This window comes from Gymnoscopelus braueri (genome assembly GCF_963280865.1).
Source record: "Gymnoscopelus braueri genome assembly, chromosome: 19".
Classification (NCBI taxonomy): Eukaryota; Metazoa; Chordata; class Actinopteri; order Myctophiformes; family Myctophidae; genus Gymnoscopelus; species Gymnoscopelus braueri.
In genome coordinates this window covers 6,632,065-6,653,044 of record NC_137621.1, presented here as the reverse complement: position 1 = coordinate 6,653,044, position 20,980 = coordinate 6,632,065, and the positions used below count along the sequence as shown (strand labels likewise).

The 20,980-nt window shown below is 41.8% G+C and overlaps 1 protein-coding gene across 1 annotated transcript in view; it reads left to right on the top strand.

Moving 5' to 3' along the window:
- Positions 1 to 20,980, top strand: part of atp10d (ATPase phospholipid transporting 10D) — a gene marked incomplete at its 5' end in the record, with an annotated part of 53,017 nt that overhangs the window by 27,591 nt on the left and 4,446 nt on the right. Inside the window, 9 exons of the mRNA XM_080413501.1 lie at positions 1,865 to 2,144; positions 3,225 to 3,369; positions 3,937 to 4,043; positions 5,494 to 5,620; positions 9,876 to 10,060; positions 15,159 to 15,534; positions 18,190 to 18,266; positions 18,882 to 19,007; positions 20,486 to 20,686. Coding sequence (XP_080269627.1) covers positions 1,865 to 2,144; positions 3,225 to 3,369; positions 3,937 to 4,043; positions 5,494 to 5,620; positions 9,876 to 10,060; positions 15,159 to 15,534; positions 18,190 to 18,266; positions 18,882 to 19,007; positions 20,486 to 20,686 — 1,624 coding nt within the window. The remainder of the gene's footprint in view (positions 1 to 1,864; positions 2,145 to 3,224; positions 3,370 to 3,936; positions 4,044 to 5,493; positions 5,621 to 9,875; positions 10,061 to 15,158; positions 15,535 to 18,189; positions 18,267 to 18,881; positions 19,008 to 20,485; positions 20,687 to 20,980) is intronic.

Sequence of the window (20,980 nt, the reverse complement as noted above, 5' to 3'; positions counted from 1 at the left end):
ACACGCTCACGCTAAATTACGTCAGACTTTGGTGCTCTATAGCGCGGCACCGAGTGCCGCGCTATAGAGCACCAAAGTCTGACGTGATTTACACATCCTAGGTTTGTCTACCTGGTTCGCGGTTTTCCACCCCCGTTCTGAATCCCCATAGACGTGTTTAATATCGCGTCAAATAAGAACTGTGTTCCAAAAATAAACAAATCACCCCGGCGGTTTGACTCTTAACTCTTTCAGTGCCACAAGACGTCAAATACGTCATGAGGCCTGACGCCCCGTGTGCCACAAGACGTCAAATACGTCATGAAAAAAAAAAAAAAAAACTCAATATTTTTTTTGAAAAACATGTTCAGAACCCAAGATATGATGATTTGAAGATTTGCTGCTCCATTCACTTCTTGTTTAACTTTTTACTGAAAAATGCTGTATCTCGGCTCCTAAGCACTTTTTTTATTTTTAATTTTGGTTGTGGCACTCAGAACCAAAATTCCATAAATAAGCATGGCACTGGAAAGAGTTAAGGATATGAAGCATCAACTGACGGTGAGAAAACGATATTGTTACTTCCGCCGAATTAGTTACATTTTCGCCAGAAACAGACTGTATCAAATATAAGTGACTGACTATCATAAACGATACATAACCTCCTCCCTGACAATATCGCCGAGACAGTTTGTTTATTTTTGGACCACAATTCTTATATGAGACGATTCTAAGATGTTATTCTCCATAGAAAAATTACTTTACGAACCTGGGGATGAACGAGTGACGTCAGGACTTCTGTACTCTATGAGCTTGTAGATCTGCTATTTTTGAAAAATCGTGAAAATGTGTGCAAATCTTTGAATATATTTTTTAACATTTGTAACTGTCAAATGTCTCAACAAATGTCTGTATTTTTCTGAAAAACTATCGTTGCTATATCAGTGGTGCTCAAACCTTTTCTTGTGAAAGACCCCCAAAATTATATGTTTTTGGCCGCCGATCCCCATCAAAATATGTTGTTCCAGGGACCCCCCAGAAGCAAAGATTTGAGTAAAAAATATATACATATTAATATATATAAAAAATGTATACATTCAAAGATTTGCACAAATGTTCACTTGTTTTTTTTCTATGAGCTTGTAGATCTACTATTTTGAATAGCCAAAGTATAAAAATAATGTTTATAGCTAAAATACACAGATGGGTTCCCGGATGTCAACTTAAATCTACAGTTGATGTAGTCGACTAAAATGATTTGTTTTGGCAGGCCGTGATGCCGTCGTAATGCCTTATTTAGCCAACTTAGCTGTGTGCTGAAAATAGGCGATCTACAAGCACACAACGCGGGCCGCAGCGTGACGCTTGTAGATCGCCATGACACCCACGCGCAAACCAAGCATAAAATGACTACTGGATCTTTTCTCCACTAGTTCCCTAACACATTTAGTCTAGTTTTCTTTTGTTAATATAGTTAGTCATAGTTTTTAGTCCTCTTACTGTAGCTTAGTTTTTGTCAGTGAAAAAAAGGTGGTCAACTAAATATTATCCTCCTAGTTTTAGTTTTAAAATTAACCCATTAACTGCCAGAGGTATTTTCATATTTTTTTAGCCAGTGCCAGAGATATTTTTCATTGAAAAAAAAAAAGTACTCAGGAGCCGAGATACAGAATTTTTTAGTTTTAAGTTAACAAGGAAGTGGATAGGAGTCTAGATCTTCGAAAAATCATATCTCCTTGGTCTTTGGGTCAAATTGAAAAATAAATAAATATATATATATATATATATATATTTATTTTTTAGTTCACGTAGATCTACGCGATTGGCAGTGAATCAGTTAACACTTGAAAGCCCCATTTCAACTAACATTTCGTGATGGTGACAGCGATGGGGAGGAGGACGAGGAGGAGGAGGGCTGGCAAACGGAGGACGATTCGCCCGCCGAGCGCGCGGACGTCCTCTCCAGCAACGGCGGCTCCGCCGGCGGCGCTGACAACAGCGCCGCGGACGACAGCGCCGCGGACGACCAGCTGCTCTACGAGGCGGAGAGCCCCGACGAGGCGGCTCTGGTCCACGCCGCCAGAGCCTACCGCTGCACGCTGCGCGCCCGCTCCGCAGAGCGCCTCCTGGTGGACCTGCCGGGGATGGGCTCCCTGGCCGTGCAGGTACACTACGTTACTGTATATACAGTATATACACCTTGCATATCATCGCAACCTCGTATGTCCAAAAGCATTGCTTTAACCCATTCAATCCGGCCACTTATCTGTGTCATTTTTTTTATTTATATGGCTATTCAAAAATAGCAGATCTACAAGCTCATAGCGCGGCACCGAGTGCCGCGCTATGAGCTTGTAGATCTGCTATTTTTGAGGGGGAAAATGTGTGCAAATCTTTGAATATATATATATATATATATACATTTTGAATTCAAATCTTTGCTTCTGGGGGTCCCTGAAATGGAACCATTTTGTACACACCCGTAAGGGGACATTTGGAACCCTGTCTCAAGGAACCATGAGGGTCCCTGGAACCAGACTTTGTTTGAGACCCACTGGTGTAGCAGAGTGTTTCCAACATGCACCCTGACTCTGTTTGACCAGAATGGAGCAGAGCCTTCATTAGCATCATTGGTAACAACCTGTGAAGAAAGCAAAGGAAAGAGGCCACATTTTGTTTTCCAATATGGTTTGCTGCTCTGCATTAGAGCCCATTTTATCATATCATGCATTCCCTGATTGTGATTCAGCTGTGGTGTAAAAAGTACTCACATTATTTACTTAAGTAAAAGTACCAATACTGCAATATAGAAATACTCTGTTACAAGTAAAAGTCCAGAATAAAAAATGTACTGAAAATACAAAAGTATTGGCATCAAAATGTACTTAAAGTACCAAAAGTAAAAGTACTAAAATATTAGAAAATAGCAGATCTACAAGCTCACAACGCGTCGCGATGCGACGCGCTGTGAGCTTGTAGATCGGCTCTTTTCAAATAGCCTAGGTATAAAATAGGGCTAAAGTGGTTAATGTATGTTTCATAATATCATAATTTATATCTGAAAAGTAACTAGTAACTAACGTTTTCAAATAATTGTAGTGGAGTAAAAGTACAATATTTGCCTCTGAGATGTAGTGGAGTAGAAGTAAAAATATTGGAAATTGGAAATACTCAAGTAAAGTACCAATACCTCAAAATTGTACTTAAGTAAATGTACTTAGTTACTTTCCACCACTGTGATCCAGCTGCTGCACATCCTGCCATTCGACTCGACCAGGAAGAGGATGTCCGTGGTGGTCCGCCACCCTCTGACGGGCCAGGTGGTGGTCTACACCAAGGGGGCCGACTCTGTCATCATGGAGCTGGCCGAGGCGCCGCCGCCGCCGCAAGGTGGGGTGACCATCATCATCATCATCATCACACATGAATAACGCTGTTTGCCAAACTGTGGGTAGTAGTAGATGCACGGGCCGACCCGTTGCCCGCGGGTCCCGCGGGTTGAACCGCACGGGGCGGGCGGACGGGGTCAAGGTTCCAGACGCAATTATCCCCGGGCGGGGCAGAGCGGGTCAACACACGGGGGGAAAAAAGAAAAGAAAAAGCATTCTGGTAAAAATCATTCTCTCTCCTTTTTTTGCTTGTGTTTTTGCTTGTGTTCAATGTGAATATAATGGTTCCACTCGCTCCCGTTTATCTCTCTCTCTTTCTCTCTCTCTCTCGAAAGAGAGAGAGAAAGCGGGCGGGGCGGGTAATGAAAAAAACCTAACCCGTGCATCACTAGTGGGCAGTGACCCGTTTTTTTTGGGTCACAGGGTCGTTTTTATGGGTCACGTGTAAATATCCCCTTTTTGTTTATTTTGTTTCCTGCAATCTCCAACCCTAGTGGTGACAGAAACGTAGTATTTTCTTGTTGACACAATGTGGTGACGTTGTGGTGTGTGTGTGTGTGTGTTGCAGGCAGAGAGCAGGCAGCAGAGACCTACGCTCACATCAGGGAGCAAACGCAGAAACATCTGGACGGCTACGCCAGAGAGGGCCTCCGTACGCTCTGCATCGCTAAGAAGGTATAAATATGTTATTAATGAAGTCAAAGGAGAGCTCTCTCTTTATCTCTGCCAGCTGTGTGTGTGTGTGTGTGTGTGTGTGTGTGTGTGCGTGTGCGCGCGCGCGCAAGCCTTGTGAGTTGGCAGCACCAGTCTGTCACACCATTCTCTATGGCAGTGGTTTCAAGGTCCATTATTTATTGGGCATTTGAGCCACAAAACCACCGTTTGATGAGATTTAGCCTCTCAGTTGTCGTTGGGTGAGATTTTGTCCACAATTCATGTTGTATTGATGTTGGTACCAATAGGAGAGATAACAGGCAAACGTTGATCAAAATAACAATTCTTCTACATTCTCTAATTGTGTGACTTCTTGTAAATTAAGTAATGCAGATGTTTAACAATAATGTACGCAATAATGTACGCTCTCATTTTACGCTCTCAAAATATCTATAAGTGTCCATTTGGTTACCAACTCTCCATCATTTAGCAAGGGGACCACCTGGGAACTCCTCAAGGACCACTGGTGGTCCCCGGACCACTGCTTGAGAACCACTGCTCTATGGTAAAGACGTGCTGGTGAGCTCCTTTTCCCAGTGCCCACCATCGTGCTTCAGTGCTCAGTGCGTGCGGTCGGTCGGTCGGTCGGTCGGTCGGTCGGTCAACCGGGGCGTGTCCACAGAGAATGCCTTTTGAGCTGAGCAATGCTTTGGCTATCAAGCGCGATGCCCGCTCTGTTCCAACCTGTGAACCATTGAGGTGCTCACTGCCCATACTTCTGTGTTGTTAGCACAAATAGCTTAGCAGATACAATGTAAACGCGGGCTTCTCATGATTGTACTAATTACTAATGATGATTCCACGGCGGGTTGTACATTATCGGTTTGTCACGTACAATCAGGAGAATCAAATGACCGGCACTTATTTCCAAAAGTTGAACCGTTTCCATCTGGAAGCGTCCAGCACCAAAAAACTGCGGGCGTCGGGAGCACTGAAGCGTGATGGTGGGCACCAGAGCATGTGAGCGGAGCGAGGAGTGGAGCGACGCGATTTTGACGTGAGCGCGGAATGTTTGAGCATGCCCGGTCGCACGGACTCAGAGACACACAGACATCCAGCAGTGCACAGCGCACCGAGATTTCATTAGAATTTCTACTTTCTTTTTCTTTTCTTTTTCTTAATGTTGAGCGACCCGGTTTGAGCGGAGCATGGAGCGAGAGGTGCGCAAATCAACGTGAGTGACGGAGCGACGGGGAGCGGAGCGCGGGGGGAGTGAGCGAATAGCGAGCGTGAAACCAGCCCCCTGGAGCGCCGTGCGGCATTTCCACCCGCTCCGCTCACGTGCTCTGGTGGGCACTGGTAAAAGGAGCTCACCAGCACGTCTTTACCATAGAAATGTGTGACTGGTGCTGCCAACTCACAAGGCGTGTCTCTGTGGACACTCATCATTACTGTGTGGTGCATCCTCCAGGTGATGGAGGAGGAGGAGTACGAGGTGTGGCTGAAGAGACACGTGTTTGCTGAGACCAGCATCGAGAACAGAGAGGAGCTGCTGATGGAGTCAGCTCAGAACCTGGAGACCAACCTCACTCTGCTGGGTAAGAATATACACTGAACACACCCTGTACTGAACACAGACCAACCTCACTCTGCTGGGTAAGAATACACACTGAACACACCCTGTACTGAACACAGACCAACCCCACTCTGCTGGGTAAGAATACACACTGAACAAACACCCTGTACTGAACACAGACCAACCTCACTCTGCTGGGTAAGAATACACCCTGAACAAACACCCTGTACTGAACACAGACCAACCTCACTCTGCTGGGTAAGAGTACATACTGAACACACCCTGTACTGAACACAGACCAACCTCACTCTGCTGGGTAAGAGTACATACTGAACACACCCTGTACTGAACACAGACCAACCTCACTCTGCTGGGTAAGAATACACACTGAACACACCCTGTACTGAACACAGACCAACCTCACTCTGCTGGGTAAGATGTGAAATTGGTTCCGAGATCCGAGTGGACCTGACATTCTTTTTAAAAAGACGGACCGAAATCTGATTTGTTTCAAGATATTACAAACCCGACATATTATTTTATTTACCCGACATACCTAAAATGCCGCTCTAACAGGCTATATGTTATTAAAGGAGGAGTTCACCCAAAAAAAATCTTATTTTCTATCAATTGCACACCCTATGAAGCCTTGAATCCATGGATTATATTTTGTTTTTGTCTCATTCCTAAGCTAATAATTTGATTCCCGTCTCCTACCGGCTAATGTATCCAGTAGGAGACGCAAAGTAGATTATTTGTGTCTCCTACCGGAAATACACACGGTCATCAAATTATTGTCTTAGGAATGCCACAAAAACAAAAATAAATCCATGAAATCAAGGCTTCATGGGGTGTGTAATTGATAGAAAATAAGTCATTTTTTGGGTGAACTCCTCCTTTAATACACTATAATGAAACCTAGCAGCTACAGTACGTAGCAGCCTATAATAAGAGACAATGACGATAAATTGCATGTTTTCACCTCGAATAAGGAATCCATGATCTCGCACGCCACAAGCACCTTTTGATTCAATGGAGGTATATTTTGATGCGCTTAGTGTGTACTTCGCTCTCACTGAACTGACTGCATGCGCTGTTGCGCTGCAGTAATCTGATCCCAGGTCAGTGTAATCATGATCGTAGCACTTCATCCTTTTCTCTCCCGATCAGCGCTGAGCACGGGTCTTCTCGGATCCACTCGGTTATTAAACACAATGATAAACGGACCCAAGGTCCGAGATAATAGAACCGCAACCAACCCGGGTCCTGTCAGGTTTTTTTGGAATCAGGGGACCCATGAAGAGCTCTACTGTACACATAACACCTAATAATAAATACTGTACACCCTGTACACATAACGTTATTTGCATGCCATGGCATGCACACATCGAGGAATATTGTTAGATCTGCAAGCAATATCTAAGTTTGCAATCATACTAAATTATCGCCTACACACAGTGGTGGAAAGTAACTAAGTACATTTACTTAAGTACTGTACTTAAGTACAATTTTGAGGTATTTGTACTTTACTTGAGTATTTCCAATTTCCAATACTTTTACCTCTACTCCACTACATCTCAGAGGGAAATATTGCACTTTTACTCCACTACAATTATTTGAAAACTTTAGTTACTTTGCAGATATAAATGACATTATGAAACATACATTAACCAATTTAGCCCTATTTTATACCTAGGCTATTTGAAAATAGCCGATCTACAAGCTCACAACGCGTCGCAGCGCGACGCGTTGTGAGCTTGTAAATCTGCTATTTTCAAATATTTTAGTACTTTTACTTTTGGTACTTTAAGTACATTTTGATGCCAATACTTTTGTACTTTTACTCAAGTAAATTGTGAATTCTGGGCTTTTACTTGTAACGGAGTACTTCTACATTGCAGTATTGATACTTGTACTTAAGTAAAACATTTGAGTACTTTTTCCACCACTGCCTACACATCACACAACACAATTTAGACATGAACTACATCTTAACAAATCAGATTTATGCTCACGGTTGAGGTGTAATGTTATTTGTGTCGGGTCATGTATATGTGTGTATATAGTGTTGATTTTGACAGCAAATTTTGATTTAGTTTTAGTCATATTTTAGTCATCTGAAATGTTTTGGTTTTTGTCTAGTTTTAGTCGACTAAATCTACAGTTGATTTAGTCGACTAAAATGTATTTTGGTGGTGCCTTCATGGCGTCGTAATGGCTGATTTTACACTTAGTGCTGAAAATAGCCCATTTTCAGAGCGCAACACCCAAACATAAAAGGACTCTTCTCCACTAGATCCCTCACTAACATTTTAGTCTAGTTTTTGTTTGTTGACGAAATTGTCAATATATTTAGTTTTAGTTTTAGTCATCATAGCTTAGTTTTAGTTTTTGTCAGTGAAAAAAGGTAGTCAATGAACATTTTCCTTCATAGTTTTAGTCGACGAAATCAACACTGGTCCACATGCAAAGTTGTTAAATATATTCGGACCAGGCACGTGCACACATAGACATCAAAGGGGGCTTGAGCCCCTGCCCTTTTACCCATTTTTTTTTTTTTAAGCACAGGATAAAAATATACATTTCCGTTCAAATATATGGGTTGCTAAAAAAAAAATCAAAAACAAACAGACATACATACAGGTGCGTCAATTATTACAGGTATAATGCATAGTTTTCTATGCATTTCGGTTTTTTTGGGGGGTTTGACCCCCATTTTTTTTGGGCCGCACGAATAGGTTTCCCTTATTTCAATCTCTGGGAGTTGACAACCCTAACCTTGCCATACCTTAGCTTTTGCTGAACTGATGCCACTGGACATACACACAAATTGAACAGGTACAGTGAAAAGAATATGATGTCAAAATGTACATTTTCTTATAACAATAACAATGTGTAGTGTGTGTTACAAAATCGGAAAATCCAAAATAGGACCGTCATTTTTAGCTTGCGGCCCCTTGGACTTTTGGTATTTTGCTGAGTGGCCCCTGAGCCATCTTAAAGGGATACTTCACTTTCGGGCCGGGGACACATTTAAAAAAAATATTAAAAATAAATGAAAAAAGTTATGGAAAATTCATGGCCCCCTCACACATTAGTAGGACACTCTAATGCGTGAGGGGGCCATGAATTTTCCATAACTTTTTTCATTTATTTTTAATATTTTTTTTAAATGTGTCGGCGGCCCGGAAGTGAAGTATCCCTTTAAGTTGAGTAGCCCTGCCGTACCTGAATGCAGCGTTCAAGAGAATTGCCTTTTCCAAACTCTCCTGAACTTGAATGCAAGCATTTTATGTTGAAAGAATTGCATCTCCAGTATTGGCTTGAATCTTGAAAGCTTTAGTTGAGTGCGGCATCACACACCAAAAATAGCCCATCTCAAAGCTCACAACGCGTCGCAGCGCGACGTGTTGTGAGCTTGGAGATCGGCTATTTTCTGTATTTTCACCAAAAGTGCCCTTTTGGAAACTTCAGCCCCTGCGTGAAAAAAACTTCCCGCTCAAATGGATGGAGCATGATTCTCCTGATGTTTCTAGCTGGCATAATATAATATTTAACATTATACCACTGGTATTAATTGGATTCATTGTAAAATAAAGATCTATATTATGAGCACCCTTCCTGACCTTTCCGTGTCTTGGCCCAAGGACTGCATTGTTTTAATAGTGCATTGTAATATGAATGCTTTACTTCAGGTTTATAGCCTTGTACTGTATGTCAACATGATGCAAAGCAGAGGCTGTTAATCTCTCCCTGTTCAGTGTTTATGAACCTGCATATGAACTGATTGTTTACTGTTCTGAATCACATGTATTTGTCAGGGCTAAAGGGTGAATCGGTGCCATCTGGTGGACATAATATGTATCAATAGCAAAGACAGTACACACATACAGTCAGATGTTTTTTTTATCAGAGATTCACAACCTGTGGGCTGTGAGGGTATTGCACGTGGGTCCCCAAATAATAGCCAAAATACTATTTAATTGATAATGTAACGAAGATGAAAATATAAAAAGACAAATGCTGTGGTATTTATCTCTCTTTAAAACCTTGAACATTAGGTTTTATTTTTGATGCTGATAAATTTGAACTTAAAATTATACTATGTTAGATCAGTCATTTTACATATTGTGTTAATTGTTTGGGGCTCCTTTCACACCGTTTCACAAATCACATAATAGGACTTGGCCATACAATTTTCAAAAGTCGTGAAATTCTATTTTACTTCAATCCATGTGTGTGCATGTGTGCATGTGTGCGTGTGTGCGCGTGCGTAGGTGCTACAGGGATCGTGGACAGGCTCCAGGAGGAGGTCCCAGAGACCATCGAGTCTCTGCAGAAGGCCGGGGTCAAAGTATGGGTCCTCACCGGGGACAAACAGGAGACGGCCGTCAACATCGCCTGCGCCTGCAAGCTGCTCCAACCCAGCGATCAGCTCCTGACCGCAAACTGTGGCAGCAAGGTCAGATATTATGAATGGTTTCACTTTGAACTATCAGGGTGCTCAGCAAGTTCACATTCACACAGATTAAAATGAACTAGTTCACTGTTATTATTATTGTTGTATTTTATTGATATTTCTTATGAGCTGCACTGAGGTATTCTTTTTCAATCTAAAGCCATTTTCGATTCTATAGTTCCCTCTCAAGTTGACTTCTACACCATACAGAAATGAATAGAAACCAATGGCTTCCATTGGAAATCCAACAGACTTCGTCTGGAAAGCAGTATACTCTGCTTTGGTCCGCTCTTCATATCAAATCTTGTCGCCCAAATTGGGCGTCAAGGAAACGGCCATTTTCACTTCATTTTCGTAGTTCACCTACATTTAAGACATGCCCCAAAATAATGGATGCCAGGGTTCATGTGGTTCCAGTGCCATGCTTATTTATGGAATTTTGGTTCTGAGTGCCACAACCAAAATTAATTGTAAAAAAAAAGTGCTTAGGAGCCGAGATAAAGCCTTTTTCAGTAAAAAAAACAAGAAGTGAATGGAGCAGCAAATCTTCAAATCATCATATCTTGGGTTCTGAACATGTTAAAAAAAAGAAAAAAGAAAAAAAAAAAAAAATCATGTGGCACTGAATGAGTTAACACATTAACCGCCAAAGAAATATTCGTCTTTTCATAAAGAAAAACGTCCAGAACCCAAGATAACGTGATCCGAAGATTTACTGCTCCATTCACTTCCTGGTTAACTTATTACTTTAAAATCCTGTATCTCGGCTCCTGTGTGCTTTTTTTTTTACTATGTATTTTTGGCAAAACATGCTATTTTCAACTGGGTATAACAAGAGAACGGGAGGTCACCATGACATTTTCTTTTCTTTCACGTAAGCACAGCGATTTCCTCCGTGATTAGCGACCATCAGGGGATCGATCATACTGGAGATAAACATTCTGGTGGTTCTTGAAAAATTGTTGTTGTGCTGTATGTTCAGGATGCGTGTTTTAACCCTTTAAGACCTGAAGCCGATTCTACATGTCTCCTAAATCCCAACAGTATTCTGAAAAACATATGTTTCTATATCAGTGGTGCTCAAACTTTTTCATGTCAAGGACCCCCAAAATTATATGTATTTGGCCGCGGACCCCCATCAAAATATTTCGTTCCAGGGACCCCCCAGAAGCAAAGATTTGAGTTAAAAAATATTCGCTTTAAAAATATATATATTCAAAGATTCGCACACATTTTCACGACTTAAAAAAAATTGCAGATCTACAAGCTCGTAGCGCGGCACTCGGTGCCGCGCTATGAGCTTGTAGATCTGCTATTTTTGAATAGCCAAAGTGTAAAATAAAGCTTTTTAGCTCAAATAAAAAAATGACACAGTTCTTAACACATTGAATGCCAGTCGCGTAGATCTACGCGAACCTATTTAAAGCCGCAGCGTGCCAGTCGCGTAGATCTACGCGAACCTATTTAAAGCCGCAGCGTGCCAGTCGCGTAGATCTACGCGAACCGCCGATTCCCATTGAAATTGCCCCAGGTGCACTTTCCGAATTTTTTTGATCCGTTTCCGGTTTCCGGTCGGAAACAGAATTATTCGGGTTCCGTTTTTTTCGATCGTATCCGCTTCCTGTCTGGGATCCTGTTTAAAACTCGATTTTCTCGGTTGTTGTTTTTCTCCTCCTCTGATCACTGTTTAGCGTTGATCCACTGTATCTTCAAGATGGCGGCTCGCATTTGGAAACTATTTTCGCTGGCCGTTTCTCACAGATCCGCCGTGTGTTTAGAACCAAATGAACGCGCACTTTTAACTTATTTAGCGAGGTCTGTGGCGACGTGAAAAAAACAACAATAAAACGCTGGCACTGGTGAGTACATTATGAGATTAAACTCTGGCATGGAATGTGTTAAGACCTGAAGCCGATTCTACAATGTCTCCTAAATCCCAACAGTATTCTGAAAAACCTATGTTTCTATATCAGTGGTGCTCAAACTTTTTCATGTCAAGGACCCCCAAAATGATATGCATTTGGCCACAGACCCCCATCAAAATATTTCGTTCCAGGGACCCCCCAGAAGCAAAGATTTGAGTTAAAAAATATTCGCTTTAAAAATATATATATTCAAAGATTTGCACACATTTTCACGACTTTAAAAAAAATTGCAGATCTACAAGCTCGTAGCGCGGCACTCGGTGCCGCGCTATGAGCTTGTAGATCTGCTATTTTTGAATAGCCAAAGTGTAAGATAAAGCTTTTTAGCTCAAATCTAAAAATGACACAGTTCCAGGTCTTAATGGGTTAAGCGTGTTGTTGTTGTTGTTGTTGTTGTGTTGTATGTTCAGGATGCGTGTTTTAAACGTGTTGTTGTTGTTGTGTTGTATGTTCAGGATGCGTGTTTTAAACGTGTTGTTGTTGTTGTGTTGTATGTTCAGGATGCGTGTTTTAAACGTGTTGTTGTTGTTGTGTTGTATGTTCAGGATGCGTGTTTTAAACGTGTTGTTGTTGTCGTGTTGTATGTTCAGGATGCGTGTTTTAAACGTGTTGTTGTTGTTGTGTTGTATGTTCAGGATGCGTGTTTTAAACGTGTTGTTGTTGTTGTGTTGTATGTTCAGGATGCGTGTTTTAAACATGTTGTTGTTGTTGTGTTGTATGTTCAGGATGCGTGTTTTAAACGTGTTGTTGTGTTGTATGTTCAGGATGCGTGTTTTAAACGTGTTGTTGTTGTTGTGTTGTATGTTCAGGATGCGTGTTTTAAACGTGTTGTTGTTGTTGTGTTGTATGTTCAGGATGCGTGTTTTAAACGTGTTGTTGTTGTTGTGTTGTATGTTCAGGATGCGTGTTTTAAACGTGTTGTTGTTGTGTTGTATGTTCAGGATGCGTGTTTTAAACGTGTTGTTGTTGTTGTGTTGTATGTTCAGGATGCGTGTTTTAAACGTGTTGTTGTTGTGTTGTATGTTTAGGATGCGTGTTTTAAACGTGTTGTTGTTGTTTTGTTATATGTTCAGGATGCGTGTTTTAAACGTGTTGTTGTTGTTGTGTTGTATGTTCAGGATGCGTGTTTTAAACGTGTTGTTGTTGTTTTGTTATATGTTCAGGATGCATGTTTTAAACGTGTTGTTGTTGTTGTGTTGTATGTTCAGGATGCGTGTTTTAAACGTGTTGTTGTTGTTGTGTTGTATGTTCAGGATGCGTGTTTTAAACGTGTTGTTGTTGTTGTGTTGTATGTTCAGGATGCGTGTTTTAAACGTGTTGTTGTTGTTGTGTTGTATGTTCAGGATGCGTGTTTTAAACGTGTTGTTGTTGTTGTGTTGTATGTTCAGGATGCGTGTTTTAAACGTGTTGTTGTTGTTGTGTTGTATGTTCAGGATGCGTGTTTTAAACGTGTTGTTGTTGTTTTGTTATATGTTCAGGATGCGTGTTTTAAACGTGTTGTTGTTGTTGTGTTGTATGTTCAGGATGCGTGTTTTAAACGTGTTGTTGTTGTTGTGTTGTATGTTCAGGATGCGTGTTTTAAACGTGTTGTTGTTGTTGTGTTGTATGTTCAGGATGCGTGTTTTAAACGTGTTGTTGTTGTTGTGTTGTATGTTCAGGATGCGTGTTTTAAACGTGTTGTTGTTGTTGTGTTGTATGTTCAGGATGCGTGTTTTAAACGTGTTGTTGTTGTTGTGTTGTATGTTCAGGATGCGTGTTTTAAACGTGTTGTTGTTGTTGTGTTATATGTTCAGGATGCGTGTTTTAAACGTGTTGTTGTTGTTGTGTTGTATGTTCAGGATGCGTGTTTTAAACGTGTTGTTGTTGTTTTGTTATATGTTCAGGATGCGTGTTTTAAACGTGTTGTTGTTGTTGTGTTGTATGTTCAGGATGCGTGTTTTAAACGTGTTGTTGTTGTTGTGTTGTATGTTCAGGATGCGTGTTTTAAACGTGTTGTTGTTGTTGTGTTGTATGTTCAGGATGCGTGTTTTAAACGTGTTGTTGTTGTTGTGTTGTATGTTCAGGATGCGTGTTTTAAACGTGTTGTTGTTGTTGTGTTGTATGTTCAGGATGCGTGTTTTAAACGTGTTGTTGTTGTTGTGTTGTATGTTCAGGATGCGTGTTTTAAACGTGTTGTTGTTGTTGTGTTGTATGTTCAGGATGCGTGTTTTAAACGTGTTGTTGTTGTTGTGTTGTATGTTCAGGATGCGTGTTTTAAACGTGTTGTTGTTGTCGTGTTGTATGTTCAGGATGCGTGTTTTAAACGTGTTGTTGTTGTCGTGTTGTATGTTCAGGATGCGTGTTTTAAACGTGTTGTTGTTGTTGTGTTGTATGTTCAGGATGCGTGTTTTAAACGTGTTGTTGTTGTTGTGTTGTATGTTTAGGATGCGTGTTTTAAACGTGTTGTTGTTGTTGTGTTGTATGTTTAGGATGCGTGTTTTAAACGTGTGGTTGTTGTTGTGTTGTATGTTTAGGATGCGTGTTTTAAACGTGTTGTTGTGTTGTATGTTTAGGATGCGTGTTTTAAACGTGTTGTTGTGTTGTATGTTTAGGATGCGTGTTTTAAACGTGTTGTTGTGTTGTATGTTTAGGATGCGTGTTTTAAACGTGTTGTTGTGTTGTATGTTTAGGATGCGTGTTTTAAACGTGTTGTTGTGTTGTATGTTTAGGATGCGTGTTTTAAACGTGTTGTTGTGTTGTATGTTTAGGATGCGTGTTTTAAACGTGTTGTTGTGTTGTATGTTTAGGATGCGTGTTTTAAACGTGTTGTTGTGTTGTATGTTTAGGATGCGTGTTTTAAACGTGTTGTTGTGTTGTATGTTTAGGATGCGTGTTTTAAACGTGTTGTTGTGTTGTATGTTTAGGATGCGTGTTTTAAACGTGTTGTTGTGTTGTATGTTTAGGATGCGTGTTTTAAACGTGTTGTTGTGTTGTATGTTTAGGATGCGTGTTTTAAACGTGTTGTTGTGTTGTATGTTTAGGATGCGTGTTTTAAACGTGTTGTTGTGTTGTATGTTTAGGATGCGTGTTTTAAACGTGTTGTTGTGTTGTATGTTTAGGATGCGTGTTTTAAACGTGTTGTTGTGTTGTATGTTCAGGATGCGTGTTTTAAACGTGTTGTTGTGTTGTATGTTCAGGATGCGTGTGCGGCGCTGCTCCAGGAGCTCATAGTGGAGGTGGAGCGCGGCCGCCTGAACAGCCTGACCGCGGCGCGGGAGGAGGAGGAGGGGGCGGAGCCGGGGGGAGGCGGACGCCGGACGCACGGAGACGCCGCTGCGTCGGCGGCCAGGCCGGTGGCGGTGGCGGTGGCGACGATGGCGGACGGGCCGGGCTTCACTCTGGTGATGGACGGCCGCACGCTCAACTGGGCCCTGCAGGAGGACCTGAAGGAGGCCTTCCTGGAGCTGAGCCAGCGCTGCAAGGCGGTCATCTGCTGCCGCTCCACGCCGCTGCAGAAGAGCCAGGTGGTCCGCCTGGTGCGGGACCACCTCAAGGTCATGACCCTGGCCATAGGTGAGGGAGGAGGAGCTAAAAACCTTAAAGTTCTATAGAGAACCCAAAAGTCTGACATGACTGCCCGGTGTAAAGTAACTAAGTACATTTACTAGGGGTGGGACGATATGGGTACCTCACGATACGATATATATCACGATATTAGGCCCACGATAACAATATATATCACGATATTAGGCCCACGATAACAATATATATCACGATATTAGGCCCACGATAACAATATATATCACGATATTCGACGATGTTCGATATATTGCGATATCACGATATTCGATATATATTGCAAGCAATTTCACCAACGATATATCACGATATCTGAAAATATCGATATATTGCGATATCACGATATATTGCATGAGAATTCACCAACGATATATCACGATAGTCCTTGAATTCAATTCATATACACATAAAATAGCACCAAACAGTTCAAAATCATCATTACACAAATACAGAGTAGGAAAAACAACGTATCACAAACTTAAAAAAATAAATAAAAATAAAATCGATATCGATATTTTTCGGCAGGATATCGATTATTTATCGCGGGAGAAAGTATCGCGATATATCGATATATCATCCCACCCCTAACATTTACTCAAATACTGTGCTTGAGGACATTTTTTTAGGTACTTTTACTTTACTGGAGTATTTCCAAATTGTCTATACGTTTACTTCTACTCATTTATCCTATAGTTCAGGGGTCGTCAACGTTTTCAGGCCAAGGACCCCCTAGCTGAGAGAGAGATGAAGCAGGGACCCCCTCCTCTATATTGTATAAAATTGTGTTTCAGATTAAAGCTTTTCTTTTTTTTTACTTACTCTGCTCTTTTTTCCCTCTAGTCTACACCTATAGCCTCTTTGCCGAAAATAGACGATCTACAAGCTCTCAACGCCTCGCAGCGCGAGGCGTTGAGAACTTGTAGATCGTCTATTTTCGGCTAATGTTTCCCTCAGAAAAGGAATTGTAGGGTTCAAGTGGTTAATGTAAAAAAAACTAAATCCTATCACACAAAGATTTGTCGGACCCCCTATAGTAGCTCTGAGGACCTACCCTCGCGGTAGCCAGACTATATCACTGCGTGGATATGAGTTAGGGCATTCACAACTAATGATTTCTACTAGTCGACTCATTTGACCAAGTAGTGGTCGACTAGTCGACTAGTCGAAATGTATATTTAAAAAAAAAATTACCAAAAAAAAAATATATATAATAAAGTTTTTTTTTTTTTTTTTTAAGGGGGGGGGTCATTGTTTTAATTCCATCCTACTACTATATTACTATTATTATTATCCTCCTGCCCTTATTTTTATGCCGTTTTAAGGGAAGCGCTTCTGGCACAGCAGCACAGCACCACAGCAGCGTCTCCAAGGATCCCCATTGCCCAAAAATAGGCTTTTATTGGGCATACTTTTGACCCTCTTTTGATAAAAAATAAAGTCAGGAGGATTTTTTTCTTCTTTTTTTCTCAACTATTACCAACAACTAGTACCAACAAAGTCGACTAGTCGACTAGTTGGTGAAAGCCCTAATATGAGTTTGGTGCTTCCACGAGGATTTTTTTTTTAATCCTGTTTTTGAAACGTGTGAACAAGCTTTTCACTATAAAAACCCTTTGGCATGTTGTTTTCTCTCTCTCTGCCTTGTCGTTCTCTAAACCAGGGATTTCATATCCTCTTTCTAAAGAGTTGTCTTTGTTTCACCATACCGTTCCAGCATGTTGAAATCAGAGCGCTGAAACAAACAGTGATTACAAAACTATTGATTTCAACTCAGCAATAAAGACTGTTCTCCTTCACCAGCAGACTGTGACTCGGGGCTCTGTAATCGAGTCAACAGACCGGTAGTGGCATAACAACAAGCCAACACATTTTCATGTCAAGGGACCCCCAAATTGATATGGCCACGGACCCCCCCCCCCCCCCCCCCATCTCAAAAGACTTCATAGAGACCCCATAAGAAAAGATTTGTGTCTTAACCCATTAAAACCGGGAAAGCATCTGTGTCATTTTAGATGTCTTTGGCTATAAAAAAATAGCAGATCTACAAGCTCATAGCGCAGCACCGAGTGTCGCACTACGCGCTTGTAGATCTGCTATTTTTGAAAAATCGTGAAAATGTGCAAATCTTTGAATATATATATTGTTTTTTTTTTAAGCGAAAATGTTTTAACTCAAATCTTTGCTTCTGGGGGTCCCTGGAACAACATATGTTGAGATGGGGGTCCACGGCCAAATCATTTTGGGGGTCCTTGACATGAAAAAAGTTTGAGAACCACTGATATTATAGCAATATAGATTTTGTAGAATTGGTAGAATCCCTGCTAGAAGCAAAGTTTGTAGTTAAAAAAAATTGCTTTTAGAAATATGCATTCTAAGATTTGCACACATTTTCACGCTATTTCGAATGTTCATTTTTTTTATGTTTCATGTGATGTTACAAGCCAGAGCAGATGACTTTCTTCCTCTGAGTGTGTGTGATAGAATGGTCCATTTATCCTGTGTGCATTCATCAGATCGCTGCTCCAAGCGCTATAAACCAGTGCTAAGAAGAATCATTTAGACGCAGACCTGAATGAAGCTAGTTGTGTAATCTTTTCAGGGGTGTTTGGGTGAAGCTGTGCGTATCTAATGTGTGTCTCCATCATGTAGGTGACGGTGCCAACGATGTCAGCATGATCCAGGTGGCTGATGTGGGCATTGGCATATCTGGCCAGGAGGGCATGCAGGTAAGAATGACCTCCACAAGAATGTAGCTTATTGCCACACTAGAGTCCATAAATAAAAAAACATCACGTGGATGCACCTGAGACGTACTGTATCATCAGTGTTGTAGCCTGGGGTCGACGAGTGTTTCGGGTCTCACAACAACATACACCCTCGCCCAGGTGACCCAGCCGGGGTTGATCAAGCCCCCGACTTACGTCCCAGTAGCTACCCACGGTCAGTCCTCTTAGGGCAAGACAGGGCCCTTTAGTCCGCTTCCCCGGAACTACTCTGCCAGGACCGGCTCTGTCACGTGGAAGGACTAGGCTCTGTGGGTGGCCTCCTGTCCGGAACCCTCTTTCGTCTCTCCAGGACCTGAGCGTTGCACCAGACTCCCCCCGATCCAAACATTTCACTCCGGCGTGACAGTATCTTAGTGGTACTGCAGGCTCCACTTGCGGCTTGCCCGAAAGGCCCTCCTAAAAGGCCTCACCGTGGGTTTGTTGGGCTTCTTCCTCGCGGAAGTAGCTACCCGACTGATGGCAGAGATTTAGGTTTTGATACCAATCCTGACATCGAGAACCACTGACGTGTGTGTGTGTGTGTGTGTGTGTGTGTGTGCGTGTGCGTGTCCTCAGGCTGTGATGTCCAGTGACTTTGCCATCTCCAGGTTCAAACATCTCCGCAAGCTGCTGCTGGTCCATGGTCATTGGTGCTACGCTCGCCTGGCCAACATGATCCTCTACTTCTTCTACAAGAACGTGGTGAGAACGTCTCTCTCTCTCTCTCTCTCTCTCTCTCTCTCTGTCTCTCAGCTCTAGATGGCAGTGTGATCGATCACAAACAGCATCATTCTCATCATCCTCACTGGCACTAAAAAGCGAGACGACACATAACTCCTGTCTTAGCTGCGCTCCATTGGCTCCCTGTCAATTTCAGAATGGATTTTAAGGTCCTTTTATTCGTTTTTAAATCTTTACATGGGCTGGCTCCTCCATATCTCACTGAACTTGTGGAACTTTATACCTCAGTCAGGGCTCTGAAGTCTGCGGTTTGGAGGTTCCCAAAACTAGACTTAAAAGGTTCCCTGTAAGCCAAATAGGCCTTATTACATTATAATTGCCCTCTATAACTAAAATAAAAACATTAAAACACCTTAAATATTGTATTTATTTTAGAAAGGGTTCATCTTTTACTCAATAGGGGCAATGCCCGTCGCACAAGCTGATGATGTCATTTGCCCATGTGTGGTCTAGCCCTATGGAATTTATGGAACGCATGTGCAAAAAAAACCATAATTAAAATATGTATTTGATGCTCATATTAACCTTAGGAAGTATCAAGTGGTGACCGTACCTTTGCTGCTGCTGCCCCCAGGCTGTGGAACAGCCCAGCCCTTCCCATTAGAAGTGCTCAGACTACAGTATCTGGGTTTTAAATCTCTTCTGATTTTGTTTTCTCTAGCGTTTAATCTTGTCTGAGTCTATGACTTCTATTTTGTTTTCTATTAATGCATGTATGTTGTCGCACATGTTATGTTGTTCTGTTGATGCTTTTTATGTACAGCACTTCGGTCAATTTTGATTGTTTGTAAATGTGCTATGTAAATGAAGTTTGATTTGATGCTTGATACTTTGAACTATGTTTTTAGGAGCGTTTTGAATCTCACCTCTGACTACCCCATATTACAATAAAATAAAAATAAAAACTAACACTATAACTAATACAAATTCAACTAGAACTAAGCCTTTACATAAAAATAAAAAAAATCACACCCAGTGTGAAGTGGGCGGTGTGGTCACAGTGGTCATCACAGTGATGGAAGTTCACTTAAAGAAAAGTAATATTGTGGACCAACCATTGTACACCCCTAACTTAAAAAAAAACATAAATGTGTTTTTTTTTAAGTGCATAGTCCTATTTATAGGGCTATGCACATGTGTCATGTTTCACTAGCCAATCACAGTCCTGAATAGACTGTGATTGGCCAATCACGGTGCAGGGTTAGGGGGGTACACTGGTGGCCAATCACAGCGCAGGGTTTGGAGGGTGCAATGGGTGGGGGGGGGTCCAAACCTCACATATAGGGGCGGTTTCACCGCCCAAAAATAAACGTAACTAGCGAACCCGCTTTAAAAAAATAATTGAATTGAAAGCGTAAAGACACAAAAAGAAAAAAACAAATGGAGAAATTAAAACCATAATAACCTTGTGGTTGTGTTGTTGTTGGTTCTGGTTGCAGATGTACGTGAACCTGCTGTTCTGGTACCAGTTCTTCTGCGGTTTCTCGGGCAGCGTGATGATCAACGCCTGGGTGCTGATCCTGTTCAACCTGCTGTTCACCTCCGTGCCGCCGCTCGTCTACGGCGTGCTGGACAGAGGCGTGGCCGCCGGCACACTGATGACGCGGCCCGGGCTCTACGGAGCCGGGAGCACACACAAGGTACCAGACACACACACACACTAGGCCTGTCCCCGACTAAGGATTTGTTTAGTCGAATCTAATTGGCGACTAATTGCCAATAGTCGACTGGCAGTCGACTAATATAAAAAAAAAAAAAAAATAATAATAATAATTAGGGCCAAAATACATTTTATTTCAAAGGGCCAAGTCTACACAGTTTGTTTTGTCTCCAGCAGAGTTTCTAGTGTCTCTATCTCTCTCTGGAAGAGGTTGCACATGAACTCTGCAGCCGCACTGAGGCGCTCCAACACAAACAATACCAATACAAAGACA